Source organism: Lepidochelys kempii, chromosome 6 (assembly GCF_965140285.1).
Source record: "Lepidochelys kempii isolate rLepKem1 chromosome 6, rLepKem1.hap1, whole genome shotgun sequence".
NCBI lineage: Eukaryota > Metazoa > Chordata > Testudines > Cheloniidae > Lepidochelys > Lepidochelys kempii.
Window position 1 is genome coordinate 14,796,018 of NC_136385.1, and position 17,087 is coordinate 14,813,104.

The following is a 17,087-nucleotide window of genomic DNA, read 5'->3' on the forward strand; positions in this document are numbered from 1 at the left end:
AGGGACGTGGTCGTTCCCCTCTATTCGACATTGGTGAGGCCTCATCTGCAGTACTGTGTCCAGTTTTGGGCCCCACACTACAAGAAGGATGTGGAAAAATTGGAAAACGTCCAGCGGAGGGCAACAAAAATGATTAGGGGACTGGAACACATGACTTATGAGGAGAGGCTGAGGGAACTGGGATTGTTTAGTCTGCGGAAGAGAAGAATGAGGGGGGATTTGATAGCTGCTTTCAATACCTGAAAGGGGGTTCCAAAGAGGATGGATCTAGACTGTTCTCGGTGATAGCAGATGACAGAATGAGGAGTAATGGTCTCAAGTTGCAGTGGGGGAGGTTTAGGTTGGATATTAGGAAAAACTTTTTCACTCGGAGAGTGGTGAAACACTGGAATGCGTTACCTAGGGAGGTGGTGGAATTTGCTTCCTTAAAAGTTTTTAAGGTCAGGCGTGACAAAGCCCTGGCTGGATGATTTAGTTGGGGATTGGTCCTGCTTTGAGCAGGGGGTTGGACTAGATGACCTCCTGAGGTCCCTTCCAACCCTGATATTCTATGATTCTAAAGCCCCGAAGATATGAATGGATTGAGAACCCATACTGAAGAGAAAGAAAAGCCAGTAACTGAACACATGCTAAGGTTCAGGAAGGAGTTGAAAGACACAATGGGTGTTGAACAAACCAGACTGTCTAAATAGAGGGCAGGATATGACAGAGCTACTTGTAAATGCCCATCTGTGATAAAGGGTTTGGTGCTGCTCTTAAACCTCCTGATAAAAATTTTGATGCTAATGGTAAACCTTGTGATAAAGAATTTGGGGCTGATGGTAAGCCTGATGAAAAGGTGCAATATGCATGATTTTTGGGAAAAGCTTTTGAACATGCTCAGAGTGGTAAATAAGATCAAACCATGTGTTAAGAAGCTCTGTGGTAATGCTGCTTTTCAGCTCATACCTATAAACAGACTTGGAGCTTGTTAGAGCAGAGAAACCATAATAAACCTGTTCTACTGTATGGAAGGGGAAACTACCTCAAAGTAGCACCCTGGACCCCCATATTCACCACCGAGTGGTGATTGTGATATTTTAAAAAAGGTATGCCTTGTGCGGTATCATTTATAAAGTCTTGATCCATTGAACATTGCTATTCGGTTGGATTGTCTGTACTATCATGGCATGTGAAGTTATGAAGTATTACTGTATGTTTGGTACTGAAATATGTGGTAAGCGGGACACGCACAGAGCCAGCCTTTCAGTGGCAACAAAGGAGCAACTGACGACAAATTTACATCAGGACCAGCCAGGTACGAGTTGATGGCACACCAAGAAGAATCCACTCTCCCAGAGCCTCCTCAGAGAGGGCACGTACGCAATGGGGGCTGCCTAACCGCAATGTCGCAGCAAGGATCTTTCTAGCACCTGGAGAGAAAGTCTAAGTGAGGGTCAATGACATCACCACTTGGCCTCTCTCCTCCCACATCGCAACACCTGGAAGCTCGTTTGGAAAGCAAAGTCTTTGAACGGGGGTGATTGGTCCCAGGCTGGGAAGCAAATTCCCCCTGTGTAATAAAAACTGTAAACTGCCTGAAACATCCAGTGGGGTGAGAAACTGCTTGATTCAAATCTTGTTTACTCTGTAGAATTTAGACTGTGAGATTTTTTTATTTCTTATGTATTCAACTTTGATCTCTATGCCTGTTACTTATAATCATTTAAATCTATCTTTCTGTAGTAAATAAATCTGGTTTATATTTTACTTAAAACAGTGTTTTTGATTGAAGTACTGAGGGAATCTCAGCTTAGATTAACAAGGGCTGGGGGTGTTGGGCAGGGTGTTTGTGGGGAGCCTAGGGTTGGGTGCAGGGCCTGCAGATTGGCACTGGGGGGGCATTAGGCAGGGCTGAGGTGGGGGAGCCTAAGGTGGGTGCTGGGGATGGAGTGGGGTGTTAGGGTGTGGTGAGTTCAGAGTTGGGTGCACAGGGCTGCGGGTCGGCACGGGGGGGGCGTTAGACAGGGTGTATATGTGGGGAGCTCAGGGTTGGGTGCAGGGGGCTGCAGGTTGGCACTGGTGGGCATTAGGCAGGGCTGAGGTGGGAAGCCCAGGGTTGGGTGCAGGGGGCTGTGGATAGCATGGGGGGATGTTAGGCAGAGCTGAGGGGGAGGTCAGGTTTGGGTGTGGGGGGCTGTGGGTTGACACTGGAGGGTAGGGTTGCCAACTGTCTAATCACACAAACCCAAACAACCCCTTCCCCACCCCTTACCCGCCCTGCCCCAGGCACTCCATCCACCCTCCCTTTGTCCCTCGCTCTCCCCAGCCCTCACTCACATTCACTGGGCTGGGGCAGGAGGTTGGGGGGCAGGAGGGAGTGAGGGGTGCGGGCTCTGGGAGGGAGTTTGGATGCAGGAGGAGGTTCTAGGCTGGGGCAGGGGGTTGGTGTGCAGGAGGGTGTGTGGGCTCTGGGAGGGAGTTTGGGTGCGGGAGGGGGCTCAGGGCTGAGGCAGGAGGTTGGGGTGTGAGAGGGGGTGAGAGATGCAGGCTCCGGCCAGGCAGCGCTTACCTTGTCAGAAGGCTCCCTGTCAGTGGCGCAGCAGGACTAAGGCAGGCTCCCTGCCTGCTCTGGCCCCGAGCTGCTCCCAGAAGCAGCTGGCATGTCTCTGTGGCCCCTGTGGGGTGGGCAGGGGGCTCCGCATGCTTCCTCTGCCTGCAGGCACTGCCCCTGCAGCTCCCATTGGCCGCAGTTCCCAGCCAATGGGAGATGCGGTGTCAGCACAGGGACAGCCCCCCTGATCTCCTTCCCAAGGGGCCACAGAGATGTGCTGGCCACTTCTGGGAAGGTGCAGACCCAGGGTAGGCAGGGAGCCTGCCTTAGCCCCGTTGTGCAGCTGGACTTTTAGGGGCCAAAAATCTCCTGATTTGGCTTCAGTAGCCTCCAGGAGATAGAGCCTGATTCTGGGAGGCTCCCAGCGAACCCATTAGGCTGGGTGTGTGCAGGCAGACCAGGACTGGGTGCAGGGGGCTGTGTGTTGGCACTGGGGGGGGGTCATTAGGGTGTATATGTGGGGAGCCCAAGGTGGGTGCAGGGGGCTGTGGGTTGCCAGCAGTGTTCCCTCTAATTTTTCCCACCCATCTTACGTTATGTGCACCAATATGGAGGTGATGTGGTGCACATAACAAATTCATGTGGTGGGGGTGGGGGGGGCCAAGGGGTTCTGAGTGTGGGAGGGGGCTCAGGGTTGGGGCAGAAGGTTGCAGGGGAGGGTGCGGGCTCTGGAGCAGGGCCGGGGTGAGGGGTTTTGGGTGCAGGAAGGTGCTCCGGGGCTATGGCAGGGAGAGAGGACTCCCCCCTGCTCTCTCTGTCCCACAGCAGCACCTGGGCTGTGGGGGAGAGGCGCCCCTCCCTGGGCCGTGGCAGGTTCAGGCTGGGGGTTGGGTTTGGGCCAAGCGAGGAGAGCCCCTCCCCCGGCTGCGGCAGGTCTGGGGCTGAGGTGGAGCCGGGGAAGGGGCGCCCCAGCCAAGGCAGGTCTGGGCTGGGGCTGAGTTGGGGCTGGGGAGGGGCGCCCCAGCTGTTGCAGGTTTGGATCAACCCTCCCCTAGCCACGGCAGGTCTGGGGCTGGGGGTTTCCTGAGCGCTAATTAGGCTGCTGTGCGGCCATGTGGCTTACAGGGGCCTTTGGTTGGCACTGGAGGGGGCCACGCGACTTACAGGGGCCTTTGGTTGGCACGGGGGGGGCCACGCGACTTACAGGGGCCTTTGGTTGGCCCTGGGGGGGCCACGCGACTTACAGGGGCCTTTGGTTGGCACGGGGGGGGCCACGCGACTTACAGGGGCCTTTGGTTGGCCCTGGGGGGGCCACGCGACTTACAGGGGCCTTTGGTTGGCACTGGGAGGGCACGCAGCTCACAGGGGCCTTTGGTTGGCACTGGGGGGGCATGCAGCTCACAGGGGCCTTTGGTTGGCACTGGGGGGGCATGCAGCTCACAGGGGCCTTTGGTTGGCACTGGGGGGGCACGTGGCTCACAGGGGCCTTTGGTTGGCACTGGGGGGGCATTAGCAGGGCTGAGGAGAGTTGGGTGCAGGTGGCTGCGGGTTGGCACTAGGTGGGGAGTTAGGCAGGGGTGTGTGTGTGTGTGTGAGTGTGTTTACGTGTGTGTGTGGGGGGGGTGCCTTACCCTCCCCCCGCCCTCAGGTGATGGGCGCAGGCCTGGATGGTGCATTGTCGGGTCTCGTGCCCCTCGCAGTCGGTTGCCAGGCCATGTGTGTGTCGGGGGAGGGGAGCGGTTTCTGCTCAGCTCATTCTCAGTGCCCTGCAGGGGCTGAGAGTCTCGCTCTGGTGTGGCTTCCCCACTCTGCCGTGTGTCGGGGGTGGGTGGACAGCGGGTGGTGTGTATCACATGTTACATGGCCTGTGTGGGTGGCTCCTGGGGGTGCAGGCCTCACCCGGCTGACAAGGGTAACAGGAAGCTGCGGTCAGGCCGGTGACAGCAGTGGTGCGAGAGGTGGCTTTGCAGCTGGCAGCAGCTGCAGGGCCCAGCCCCCACTTGTTCCGAGCTCTAGCCCCCTGGGCTGGCACTGGGCCCAGCTCAGCAAACTCAGCCTCTCAGTGTGAGCCAAGCCTGACTCCCTAGAGCAGCAGGCCAGAGTGCTGACCACTGCAGGGATGGGGCCCCACTTGTCCCTGCCCCAGAGAGCAGCCCTTCCCAGAACTATAGCCAGCCAGGCAGGGCCCTGCCAGCCGGCACAGGGTCACCCATGTTGCCAGGGGGCTCTGAGGAGCAAGGAATAGGAACATAAAGAGCTACCATAGTGGGTCAGGCTATGGTCCATCTAGCCCAGTATCCTGTCTGTCAACAGTGGCCAGGGCCAGATGCATCAGAGGAACTGAACAGAACAGGGCAATTGTTGAGTGAACCATCCCCTGTCGTCCAGTCCCAGCTTCTGGCAGTCAGAGGTTTAGGGACACCCAGAGAATGGGAATGCATCTGTGACCCTCTTGGCTAATAGCCATTGATGAACCTATTCTCCATGAACTTATCTAATTATTTTTGTAACCTAGTTATACATTTGGCCTTCACAACATCCCCTGGCAATGAGTTCCACAGGTTGACTGTGCATTGTTTGAAGAAGTGCTTCCTTTTGTTTGTTTTAAGCTTACTGCCTATTAATTTCATTGGGTGACCCCTGGTTCTTGTATTGTAGGAAAGGATAAATAACATTTTTCTATTCACTTTCTCCACATCGTTCATTTTCTAGACCTCTATCATATCCCCTCTTAGTCATCGCTTTCCTAAGCAGAACAGCCCCCGACTTTTTAGTCTTTCCTCATACGGAACCTGTTCCAGACCCTCCATCATCTTTTGTTGCCCTTCTCTGAATGTTTTCCAGTTCAACCAGATCATTTCTGAGATTTGTGGGTGTACCCTGGATTTATATAGTAATTATGATATTTTCAGTGTTAATATCTATCCTTTTCCTACTGGTTCCTAGCATTGTTAGTCTTTTTGACCACTGCTGTGCATTGAGCAGGTGTTTTCAGATAATTGTCCACAATGACTCCAAGATCATTTTTGAATGGTAACAGCTAATTTAGACTCCCATCATTTTGTATGTCTAGTCAGGATTATTTTTTTCCAGTGTGCATTACTTTGCACTTGTCAACACTGAAGTTCATCTGCCATTTTGTTGCCCAGTTGCTACCCAGTTTTGTGAGATCCCTTTGTAACTGTGCACAGTCTGCTTTGGACTTAACTATCTCAAATAACTTTGTATCATCTGCAGATTTTGCCACCTCACTGTTCACTTTCTTTTTCAGATCATTTATGAATATGTTGAACAGCACTGGTTCCAATACAGATCCCCAGGGGCCCTGCTATTTACCTCTCTTCATTCTGAAAACTGACCATTTATTCCTACCCTTTGTTTCCTGTCTTTTAGCCAGTTATTGATCCATGAGAAGACCTTCCCTCTTATCCCATGACTGCTTGGTTTGCTTAGGAGCCTTTGGTGAGGGACCTTGTCAAAAACTTTCTGAAAGTCCAAGTCCAAGAATCACCCTCATCCACATATTTGTTGACACCCTCAAAGAATTCTAATAGATTGGTAAGGCATGATTTCCCTTTACAGAAGGGACTCTACCAATAATTCTGTTCTTTACTATAGATTCAATCAATTTACCCGATACTGAAGTTAGGCTTACTGGCCAGTAATTGCCAGGATTGCCTCTGTAACCCTTTTAAAAATTGGTATTACATTAATTATCCTCCAGTCATCTGGTACAGAGGCTGATTGAAGCAATACCACAGTTAGTAGTTGTGCAATTTCATATTTGAGTTCCTTCAGAACTCTTGGGTGAATAAGATCCAGTCCTGGGGACATATTACTGTTTAATTTATCAATTTGTTCCAAAACCTTTTCTACTGACACATCAATTTGGGACAGTACTTCAGATTTCCCCCCCAAAAGGCTAGCTTTCAGGGTAGGATGGGACGATATCCCCCACATCCTCTGAAGCGAAGGCTGATGCAAAGAATTCATTTAGCTTCTCTGCAATGGCCTTGTCTTCCTTGAGTTCTCCTTTAGCACCTTTATCATCTCCTGACTGTTTTGCAGGCTTCCTGCTTCTGACGTACTTCAAAAAAAAGCATGCTGTTATTTTTTGCTTCTTTAGCAAGCTGTGGCTCAATTTTTCGCCTGCCTAGCTACACTTTCACACTTAACGCTTTTCTCGTTCCTGTTAGCCTCACTAGGGTTTGACATAAAGGATGCCTCTTTGCTGCTAACACCTCCTTGACTCTGCTGTTTTGCCATGGGCTGTTCGTCTGGTCCTTGACTGGCTTTGTGATGTACATTTAGTCTGAGCCTCTTGCGTGGGGGTTTGATGTAGTCCCCCTGCTACTTGTAGTCATTTATCCTTGGGAGAACTCCTTGCAATGAAATGGAGCAGTAGGGAAGGGTGTGTGTGTGTGGGGTGTGGTGTGTGTGTGTTTGTGGGGTCCGCTCCCCCTCCTGACCCGTGCTGGGCCTGTGGGGCTCCCAACAGTGCAGGGGCTGAGAGGCCCGGTGGGACTGGATGGTGTACCTCACCCAGCAGCTGCTCTGCTGAGCTCCCATGGCCCCTAAGCCCACCGCACTGCCAGCCACGGGGGCTCAGCCAGCCCCACGGGGCCCTGGCCAGTGCCCAGAGGGGCAGGAGATCCCAGCTGGCTGGAAGGGAGCAGGGCCAAAAGCTGAGCTGCTTGGGATGGGGGCAGGGGCAGCTGCCCCAGGAGCCCCTAACACTGAGGGCTGTGGGGGGGGGGGGCCAGGAGAGGAGGTGGGGCTGCCCCTTGGAGCAGAATGGGCTGCAGGGGGTCTGTTGTAACGTTTGCGGGCCTAGAAGGCCTACCTCTAATGGGGCTTTATCACTTTAGCTTCCACTGCCCCTATGCCCCAGGCTGTCTAAGCCTCTCTGCCTCCAGCTCTCTCGTGGGCAGCTGCCTTGCGCATGGGGGAAGCCTAAGGCTGGGCTAGCAGGAACTTTGGCAGAGGGGGCAATTGATCTTTGCCCAGCTCCACTTCTGCTTTCACTGAACAGCAGCCCTGTCTTCACTGGGGCAGGCAAGTCTGGCTGGGGCTCTCTCCTGTCTTAGGTGGCTCGGGCCTTTGCTGGGCCAGGTGGAGTAGGCATGCGGCCAGCCCGAGAGGCAGGGGCGGCACCAGCACTAACTCATTGCAGCACCGGGGGGGGGGGGGGGGCGGGGGCCGAGGGGAGGAGGAGAACTGTGCTGGGCTGCTGAGAAATGGAGTCTTTACAGACCATGGACTGGAAATGGCCCGAAGGCTGTCAAGCCGAGAGCTGGGTGCCCTGTGCTGGCTCGTGGTCTGCCTGGGCAGGGGGAGACGAAACTTCACCCGCTGCCAACCAGGAGCAGAAGCGCCAAGTTACCCGCCTCTCTGCCATGCAACCACCTAGCTGCCTTCTGAGCAACGCCCCAGCACCCCCGCCTGGCGCTCGCCCATCTCAGGTCGGCGCTCGTTGGGCTTCAGGCCAATAGCTTCTCTTTGCGACAGCGACTAGGAGCTGCCCACCCTGGCCACTGCTGAGCTATGCTAGGGCTGTTATCTCCCCGCCTGGCCCATTCCCCTGAAGCATCTATGGCACCACAGCGTGGCCACGTCCCAGGGCAAGACACCCCGCTGCCCGGCTACTGCAGAACTCAGCCTTGAAAGCAGCAGACTGGTGCCTTCATGCACCACAGGCGCCTCTGTCCTGGGATCACATACATTGGAGCGGGGGAGCAGGGCTCAGGGTACCTCAGATCACAACCTGCCAAGCTGCTCCAACTAACCCCCCCCCCATCCAATACAACCCCCCCCTCCGCACAGAGACTGCACGCCTCTAGTCAAAGCTGGGGGGCACCACACAAGCACCGGCACCTTCCCCTCATGTTTCAGGGCTATGGATTACAGCATCTCCCCCCCCCCCCACTTCCAGAGCAGCTCCTGAGGGCTGGCAGCAGCTCTCAAGGGGAGGGGCAGTGAATAGAGACCCAGGGAAGGAGGAAGAGGAGCAGACCAGTGATCAGGGGAGGGGAGGGGAGGGAGCAGTGGGTTTTGTGGGAGCCTGTTGGTGTTAGCAGGGCGGCCCGTGCTGTTCTGGATGCGGTTTTCCTAGCAGCCTTTGCCCATCTGCCCATGGTTTTGCCTGTGGTGAGGTACAGGGAATGGCAGGGTCAGCAGTGGCCATTACTCAGCTGTTTCCTCCACAGACCCAATAACAGATCTCCTTCCCATTTTACAGAGGGGAAACTGAGGCACAGTAAAGGCACAGGCAACCCCCCCCGGTACATGGTCCCTTCACCTAGGTGGGAAAGGGGGGGGGGGCAAATTTTGGGCTGAGTGTCAGACCTTGGGAGCAGGGCCTGGGCAGGGGTGGGGGAGGGGTTAGGATACCCCATACTCCATCCCACTGCCCTAGAGTTCCAGCTCCAGCCAGGCCTCCCCTTTGGGGCATGAGGCCATCAGGTGGCAGCCACCGTGCCCTTTGCCAATGCTTCTGTATGGGGAGGGCCCCACCCGGGCCCCACCCCACCTGTTGCCAATACAGACCCAGGCCAGTCCCTGCCCCTATTGAGTTCCCAGTTGGGGGGGGGGGGGTGATGGTGGTGGTGTGTGTCATGCATCTCTACCCTCCCCCCACGCCCCCCCAGGCCATTCACATCCTGGCTTGAAACCAGCCCCCTGCCTAGTTTCCCTCCAAACATACCTGGCCCAGCCTGGTGCCCAGGGCAGAGCCAGGGGAAGAAGCCCATTAACCTTATCTAACTTCTAGCTTCCCATCTCCCCGGGATAGAGGGGGGAGTTCCCCCCCCTCCTGCCCTGGGGATGGTGGGGGGGGGTTCAGCCCCCAGAGAGGGTCCTTACCATTGCGAGATGATGGCAGCTGGCAGCTCCCGGCAGGGTGGGGGACTGTGCGACTGGCGGGGAGCAACAGAGACGCGCAGCCGTGGGCGGGCGTTTCCTGCCAGCCCATCCAGCCCGCTGCACTGGGGAGCAGCTGCAACAGCAGCCGAGGACTGTGCAGCCCCCATCGGGCGGGGGGGCACTTTATGCAAATTAATCAGCTGATTTGCATCGAGCCCTCAACTGTTTATAGGCCACAGGTTTCATTCACCTCCAGAGCAGGCAGCCAACTCTCCCCGCCCAAGATTCGGGCAAGGGGGCTTGGTCCTTGGCATTTTTGCCCATTTGGGCAGTGGCTGAGGGCGTGGGAACTGAGGCCTACCCAACTCATCATAAGGAGGTAGTCCAAAAGCCAGTAGAGGGGCACTCCACTACCACCCGAGCAGGGCTGGATTCGAACCAGTGACTGGTAGGGGATGGGGTACAACCCACTTGCTGTGCCCTCTGTCAGCCCAACCTGGCCCATGTGGAGAAGGTGGAGCTGCAGACAGGCAGGGCACAGAGGAAGCCCAGGATCGTCCAGGTGCTGCCTATGGGAAATTGCTGGGGTGGAGCACAGGAAACTTCTCCAGGAATTGGGGGAAGTGGGGCTCAACTATCCACAATCATCCCATATCCATCCCATCAGCTCACACACACAGGCTCCCCTCCGGCTCAACGGCTCCCACAGGTAGGGAGCGCAAGGCAGATGGTGCCCACAGACAGCAGCTGGGGGCTGATGCTCATTTCCTCTTTTTCCCCTCTCAGGCCGGTCAAACCACCACCACACATCTCTTCCCCTGGGCACAGAACAGGCGCAGATAGCAGTAGAAAGCTGTTATCCTCTAACAGGTCCAGGAGAGGGACAGGACAGACTTGCCCAGGGGGTTAAACAACTGTAGCTGCACTGGGGAAGTAAGATGGCTGCAAGGGAGACATGGGCTACTGCTTAGAGACCCTGCTCAGGGCTGAGCAGCTGGGCCCTGAATTCACCTCCCAGCACCACACTGTGCTCACTGCAGCCTCCTTTCCTGCCTGCCCCAGCCCTGCTGCCGTATCAGCTCATTAGCCCCAACCACTGGTTTCCTGTCTCCCCCGCAAGGCCCTGCCTGCGCCTGTGACAGGAAGGACCCTGAGCTCAACATGTGGGTGGGAAACCATCTCTTCCCCTTGTTCTCATGGCCCTGAGGGGGAAGAAAGGGGGATGACATGGTTGCCAGCCACTGCATCTCTGCCAGCCGCATTGGTGGGGGCACACTGCCCTGGGGGCTAGATCTGCCCCAGGGCTGGAGCTGAGCTCTCCCTGCAACAGACACGAGCCAAAGGGGGAAATGGTGCCAGAGCTCCCAGGGACTGGGGAACAGCCCAGCCAGAGCAACAAATGAAATCAGGAGACACCCGCTGCAGCCTCCCTGCTTGGCTGCCCCCCCAGGAGCCCCACGCCCCCAGGTGGGCACTGCTGGGATAATCAGCCCCGCAGGAAGGCTCTAGTTCCCCCGCACTCCCCGCTACCACCTGCGCCTGTGGCAGGAGGGGGGCTGCCCCCTGGCAACGCACTGCCTGTTTTCATTCTCCAGTGGAGCAGGCCCTTGCAGCAGGCTAAGCACTTTAGTGCTGTCCACTGGCAGTGAGTTACAGACGCCCAAATGGGCAAAGCAAACCATTTCTTTTTAGCACAGCTATTTGGGTGCTGCCTTCCCAGGGCATCAGGTGCCCACTGCTGGTACAAAGGTCTCCCCTCCTGTCTTGTATATACCCACTGTCTGCCCCTGAGCCAGCTCTCCTGCTTATCTCCCGCTCTGCCCCAGTTTCCCTGCGGGGCCCTGGTTAGCTGCTGCAGCTCTTGGTGCCCAGCCCCCCGGTGCAGTGGCTGGAGCATGGGGCCCACAGTAAGACACGCCCAGCCCAAGGGTTTATTATAAAGACCTTTTATTTGGAATGAAAATATAGATCTGGCCCTGCACAGGGCTCTGCATGTGGTTTTTCTCTTTTCCTTATTTGCATCTAGGCAGAAGCCACTTTGCTGGGTCTGAATGGTCCCTCCTATGACTGCCCCCCCGTGGCTATTAAAGAGGGCACAGTCACATAAAACCAGGGATGTGCCCTACTCCAACCCCACTGCACTGGCATGGTGGTGGCAGCTGCAGACCCAAGTCTGATTTAAAGGGGAAAGCTGAGCACAGCGACCCACCGATCTTGCCCCCTGTGTTCCCATGGGCATGGGAAGAGGGGGGCGGGGCCAGGCTGCACCCAACCTCGGCCAGCAGCAGGGGTGTGGATGGAGGTGGAGCTTAGTGTTTGGCTCCTCTAAAGCCAGGACCTGTGCTGGGAGAGGAGGGGGTTGCGCAGGCAGAGAGGGGCCCCTGCATAGGGCTGGGAAGAAAAGGACAGAGCTGAACCCAGCATCATTCCCCACCAGGGGCAGACAGAGGCAGGAAGCCACCCCTCAGCACATCAGCTTCTTGGGGTGAGTGACCCTGTCCAGAGTGAGAGGAGCTTCCAGGAGAGGGCAACGCTGCCTAAGGCAAGGGGGGAGGGGGGGCACACGAACCACCCACTCCTTTAAGAGGTGGGGTGTTTTGGTCAGCCATATAAAAAAGGGAAAAGTTTCTCCACGGCAGAGCAGGAAGGGGAGAGGTGGGAGTGGGGCCCAGGGCCCCCCTCACCTCGGGAGGGGGGTTACTGGCAGATCCGAGGTGAAGAGTCAAAACCCTGGTTTATGCAATCCCTTGGAAGGTGGTGCCATGCCCCTCCCCCTCGCCAGCCACCCTAGACATCCCCGTTCTCGATGCGGCTCAGCTGTTCCTCCAGCCTGCTGATGCGCTCGCCCTGCTCCTTCACCTGCAGCCGCAGCGCTTGCAGCTCCTGCAGCACCTCCTCCAGCCGCCCGCCACCCTGCAGACAGACGGACCGACCATCAGCCACAGGGCCAGAGCCCAGGCCCCCACCCGCCCGCCACCCTGCAGACCGACCGACCGACCATCAGCCACAGGGCCAGAGCCCAGGCCCCCACCCGCCTGCCACCCTGCAGACAGACGGACCGACCATCAGCCACAGGGCCAGAGCCCAGGCCCCCACCCGCCCGCCACCCTGCAGACCGACCGACCGACCATCAGCCACAGGGCCAGAGCCCAGGCCCCCACCCGCCTGCCACCCTGCAGACAGACGGACCGACCATCAGCCACAGGGCCAGAGCCCAGGCCCCCACCCGCCCGCCACCCTGCAGACCGAACGACCGACCAGAGCCCAGGCCCCCACCCGCCTGCCACCCTGCAGACAGACGGACCGACCATCAGCCACAGGGCCAGAGCCCAGGCCCTCACCCGCCCGCCACCCTGCAGACAGACCATCAACCATGGGGTCAAAGCCCAGGCCCCCCACCCCATGGACGGTGGGTGAACCACTGACTTGGGGAGGCTAGCCCCCCAGCCCTACCCACCTGAGGCTCCACCCCTTCCGCACCCACCAGAGCCCAGCCCCCACCGTGGCCGCTGGCCCCTGCCCCAAGCTAGCGCCCCAACCCCCAAAGCACCGGCCAGCCGCCCCGCCGGGCCCGACCCGCCTCTGAAGGCGCAGGCCCAGCATTGCGGCTGGAGCGGCCCCAGCCCCGGGTCGGCGGTGCAGCCGCAGCACCACAGAGCAGGGCCAGGCAGCACAGGCTCCTCCTCCCACCTGTGTCACAGGGTGGGGCTGAGCAGGCTCGAACCCAGGTGAGGAGAGCAGTGGGATGCTGTACATACCCCGGGGGCGGTGCTGATGCTGATGCTGGGTACCGCGGCAGGCGCAGCCGTGGCACTGAGGCGCGTGGCACTGCCGGTGCTGGAGATGGGAGCTGGGCGGCTCTCATGCAGCACGTTCTTCTTGCTGACTTTCAGGTCCCGCTGCTTGCTGGGCACGTAGGCTTCGCGTAGCGAGATCAGCACAGGGCCTGCTGTCTTCCCGGCCACCCATTCCTCAGCCTCCATGGCTGCATCTGGCCCAGCCGTGTCTGGGTACAGGTCGTCCTGGAACAGGTCCGACTGCAAGGGAGACACGCACATGGGGTCAGCCATGCAGCACCAGCCTGTGGAACTCCCAGCCACTGGGGAGGAGGCAGCCCCCCTACTATGGGCAGCCCCATGGCCAGCAAGAGCTGAGGCTGGGGATTCCCAACTCCAAGACGCTGGCTTGGAAAGGAGCTTTGTTGCGGGGGAGTTAGCTCCTTCCTCTGAGGGGCAGCAGCGGCGTTCCAACCGGACATGCTGCAGCCACTGCTCTGCATCAAGCCCTGCTACCAAGGAAGGGCACAGAACAGGGATGCCCCCCACCCAAAGTTTGACCCCCACACACAGAATCTCCCTCCCTCTGCTGTGCCAGGCACTCACCTTCCTTGGCACTGTCATGATGATGGGCTCACACTTGCGCTCATGAAGCTTGTAAAACCTGCACAGTTGGGGAGCATAGGAGTTAGCGGAACATAAGTCACCCCCCATCCCCTCTAGATTACCCCCATCTCCAGGATCACTGCCCCCCATCCCCCGCCCGCCAGTCACCCCCAATCCCTCTATCAGTGCCAGCCCCACCCCACATGCCCCGTTTCAGGAGCCCGCACCTGGCAATCTCACACTTGCTGACGTCCAGACCCCGCTTCGGCATCCAGCCCATGCCGCGCTGGGGCTCCTTGCTGGTGAAGGTGTTCAGGAAGTGGATGTAGGGTGGCTCCTCTGTGATCTCAAAGTACCGGATGCTTGAGTCCCCCTGTGGGGGAAGAGGGAGGCAGAGAGAAATGGGGGGTGGCATATGGGCATCATCACACCACAGAATCCCCATGGACACTGGCAGTGCCACCTGCCCCCACCCATCCTCGCCCTGTGTGGATCAGCACAAGCTGGTACCAGCCCCTTCTATGTGTGGCCACAGGCTGCTCCTAACAGCATTAGCCTGGGGTCAGCAGGGGAAGGACCTCCCCCTGATGGTTGGACCCCTACCTTGCCGCAGACATAGATGACATTGGTATCGGGGTCATAGAAGGGCAGCAGGGCTCCATTGCTGGAGTCCAGCTCCTGCAGCGCCATGGGCTCTTCCAGGTTCTCCTGCAGTGGGATGGGGAAGGGAGGAGAGGAGTTGGTGATGGAGAGGATAGGCCCCGCACCCAGATCCCGCCCATCCGGAGAACCCTCCGCCCTGCCAAAGCCAGGATATTAGCCCTGAAGCATGTCTGTAGGTCTGGGGTCAAGAAGAATCCACCTCTGGGATCTCACCCTCATGGAGGACAGACTGGGGGAAGCCAGCAGAGGCAGCAGCCACCAGGGAGCCCAGCTGCCCCTCTCCAGCGTTATTCTCCTCCAGTACAGCTGCCAACGATGGATCCCTGGCCCCAAGTGGATGTGGGCGGGCAAGACTGGCTCCTGGCCTTGCTGGTAGTGGGAGATCCTGGGTCAGCAATCCAGGGCCTTGCAGGGAGGCCAGGACATCACTACTCCGCACTGGGGCGGTGCCATGCAGCCCTGTTGGGGGCAAACTGGCATACCTCCCATCCCAGGGGACCCTCCTGGGCACGCCTGCCCCCTGTATCCCCAAAGCCCCCAGCTCACCGGGTCCCAGAGCGCCAGCTGCCGCTCGCTCATGCGGCTGAAGCCTGTGGTGAAGATCTTGCCATCAGCCAGGAAGATGGCACGCATGGGCCGCGCTCCCTCGTGTGCACGCTCCTTCTCCTGGAGGAGTAGGGGAAGGACAGCAGGGTGAGGGACGGACTGACACACTGCCCCCCTCCCAACCACTAGCTTCCCCACCCCCACGCCAAGTGCTGCATGGCAAGAAGGGTCCTGGGGCCGCCACCACCCCCCTGGAACTTCAACTCCACTGGGGTAAAGGAGTCAGGTTCACACCCCCCCCACCCACCAGGCGGAAGGGACAAACTTACCCCCACATCAGCACTGATGGGAGCAGCTGGTGCCTTTAAATACCCCCCACTCCCCAGATCAGACTTCTAACACCCTGCCCCCACGCCAGGGCACCTCTGGGCCCCACACTCAGCCAGGGGGCAGAATGGGTCTGCAGAGCACAGGAGGGGAGGGGAACCCATGCAATGCTGCCAGGATAGGGAAGAACCCAGGGGCCATCATTTGGAGCTGGGGGTCTGGGGTCCAGGGTGGGTCTGTCCCACCATCTGCAGCCCATGCTGGGGGGCCCCAGAGGGGTCCGTACCGCCACGACCACCCCTCGGCGGGGATCCACGATGCGCACGCTCTTGTCCTTGCAGGCGGAGCAGAAGAGGCTCCCGTTGTGGCTCCAGCTGACGTTGTAGATGAGGTCGGGGTGCATGCTGTCCAGGTGGTACAGCTCCTCGGCCGTGCCCACGTTCCACACGATCACCACGTTATCACAGCCTGGGGGGACTGGTCCATCACACCCTGACCCCGAGGGACAGCTCCCTCAACCCTCCACTCCCTACCCCCAGCTCCTTGGCCATGCCCACGTTTCACATGATCACCACGTTATCACAGCCTGGGGGGACCAGTCACAGAATCATAGAATATCAGGGTTGGAAGGGACCTCAGGAGGTCATTAGTCCAACCCCCTGCTCAAAGCAGGACTAGCACCAACTAAATCATCCCAGCCAGGGCTTGGTCAAGCCTAATCTTAAAAATCTCAAAGGAAGGAGATTCCAACACCTCCCTAGGTAATGCATTCCCGTGCTTCCCCACTCTCCTAGTGAAAAAGTTTTTCCTAATATGCAATCTAAACTTCCCCCACTGCAACTGGAGACCATTACTCCTTGTTCTGTCATCAGCTACCACTGAGAACAGTCTAGATCCATGCTCTTTGGAACCCCCTTTCAGGTAGTTGAAAGCAGCTATCCAATCCCCCCTCATTCTTCTCTTCTACAGACTAAACAATCCCAGTTCCCTCAGCCTCTCCTCGTAAGTCAGCCCATCACACCCCGACCCCGAGAGACAACTCCCCCAACCCCTCGGCTATGCCCACGTTCCACACGATCACCACATTATCACAGCGGGGGGGTGGTGGTGGTGGTAGAGAAGGGGGTAATCCCCCTTGCCCCTCCCCACTCCAGATAGTATAAGAATGGCCACTGGGTCAGACCAATGGTCCATCTAGCCCAGTATCCTAGCCATGGCCAGATGCTTCAGAGGGACTGAACAGAACAGGGAAATTATTGAGGCGTCCATCCCCTGTCATCCAGTGCCAGCTTCTGGCACTCAGAGGTTTAGGGACACTCTGAGCATGGGGTTGTGTCCCTGACTGTCTTGGCTAATAGCCATTGATGGACCTATACTTTTGGCCTTCACACCATCTCCTGGCAATGAGTTCCACAGGTTTGACTGCGTTGTGTGAAGCACTTCCTTATGTTTGTTTTAAACCTGCTACCTCTTAATTTCACTGGGTGACCACTGGCTCTTGTGTTATGTGAAGGAGTTGGTAACACTTCCCGATTCTCCACACCATTAATGATTTAATAGACCACTATCATATCCCCCCTTAGCTATCTCTTTTCGATCTCTCCTTATATGGAAGCTGGTCCAGATTCCTCATTATTTTTGTTGCCTTTCTCTGTATCTTTCCCATTTCTAATATTTTTTTTTGGAATGGGGAGACCAGAGCTGCACGCAGTATTTGTAGTGTGGACATACCACGGATTTAAATCGAGGCGTTATGATATTTTCTGTCTTATTAT

The 17,087-nt window shown here is 57.5% G+C and overlaps 1 protein-coding gene across 2 annotated transcripts in view; it reads right to left on the bottom strand.

Annotated features, from left to right (window-relative positions):
* Window positions 1-17,087, bottom strand: part of LOC140912448 (coronin-1B) — a 29,257-nt gene that overhangs the window by 7,584 nt on the left and 4,586 nt on the right. Inside the window, exons 5-11 of one of the 2 annotated variants that reach the window (XM_073346860.2) lie at window positions 15,599-15,780; window positions 14,986-15,105; window positions 14,380-14,484; window positions 14,004-14,149; window positions 13,777-13,834; window positions 13,153-13,431; window positions 11,325-12,307 (exon numbers count right to left, since the gene is read on the bottom strand). In XM_073346860.2, the coding sequence (XP_073202961.1) occupies window positions 12,182-12,307; window positions 13,153-13,431; window positions 13,777-13,834; window positions 14,004-14,149; window positions 14,380-14,484; window positions 14,986-15,105; window positions 15,599-15,780 (1,016 nt within the window). In that variant the 3' untranslated portion in view covers window positions 11,325-12,181. Of the gene's footprint in view, window positions 1-11,324; window positions 12,308-13,152; window positions 13,432-13,776; window positions 13,835-14,003; window positions 14,150-14,379; window positions 14,485-14,985; window positions 15,106-15,598; window positions 15,781-17,087 lie in introns of those variants that run through there. The other variant, XM_073346859.2, reaches the window with a different exon arrangement.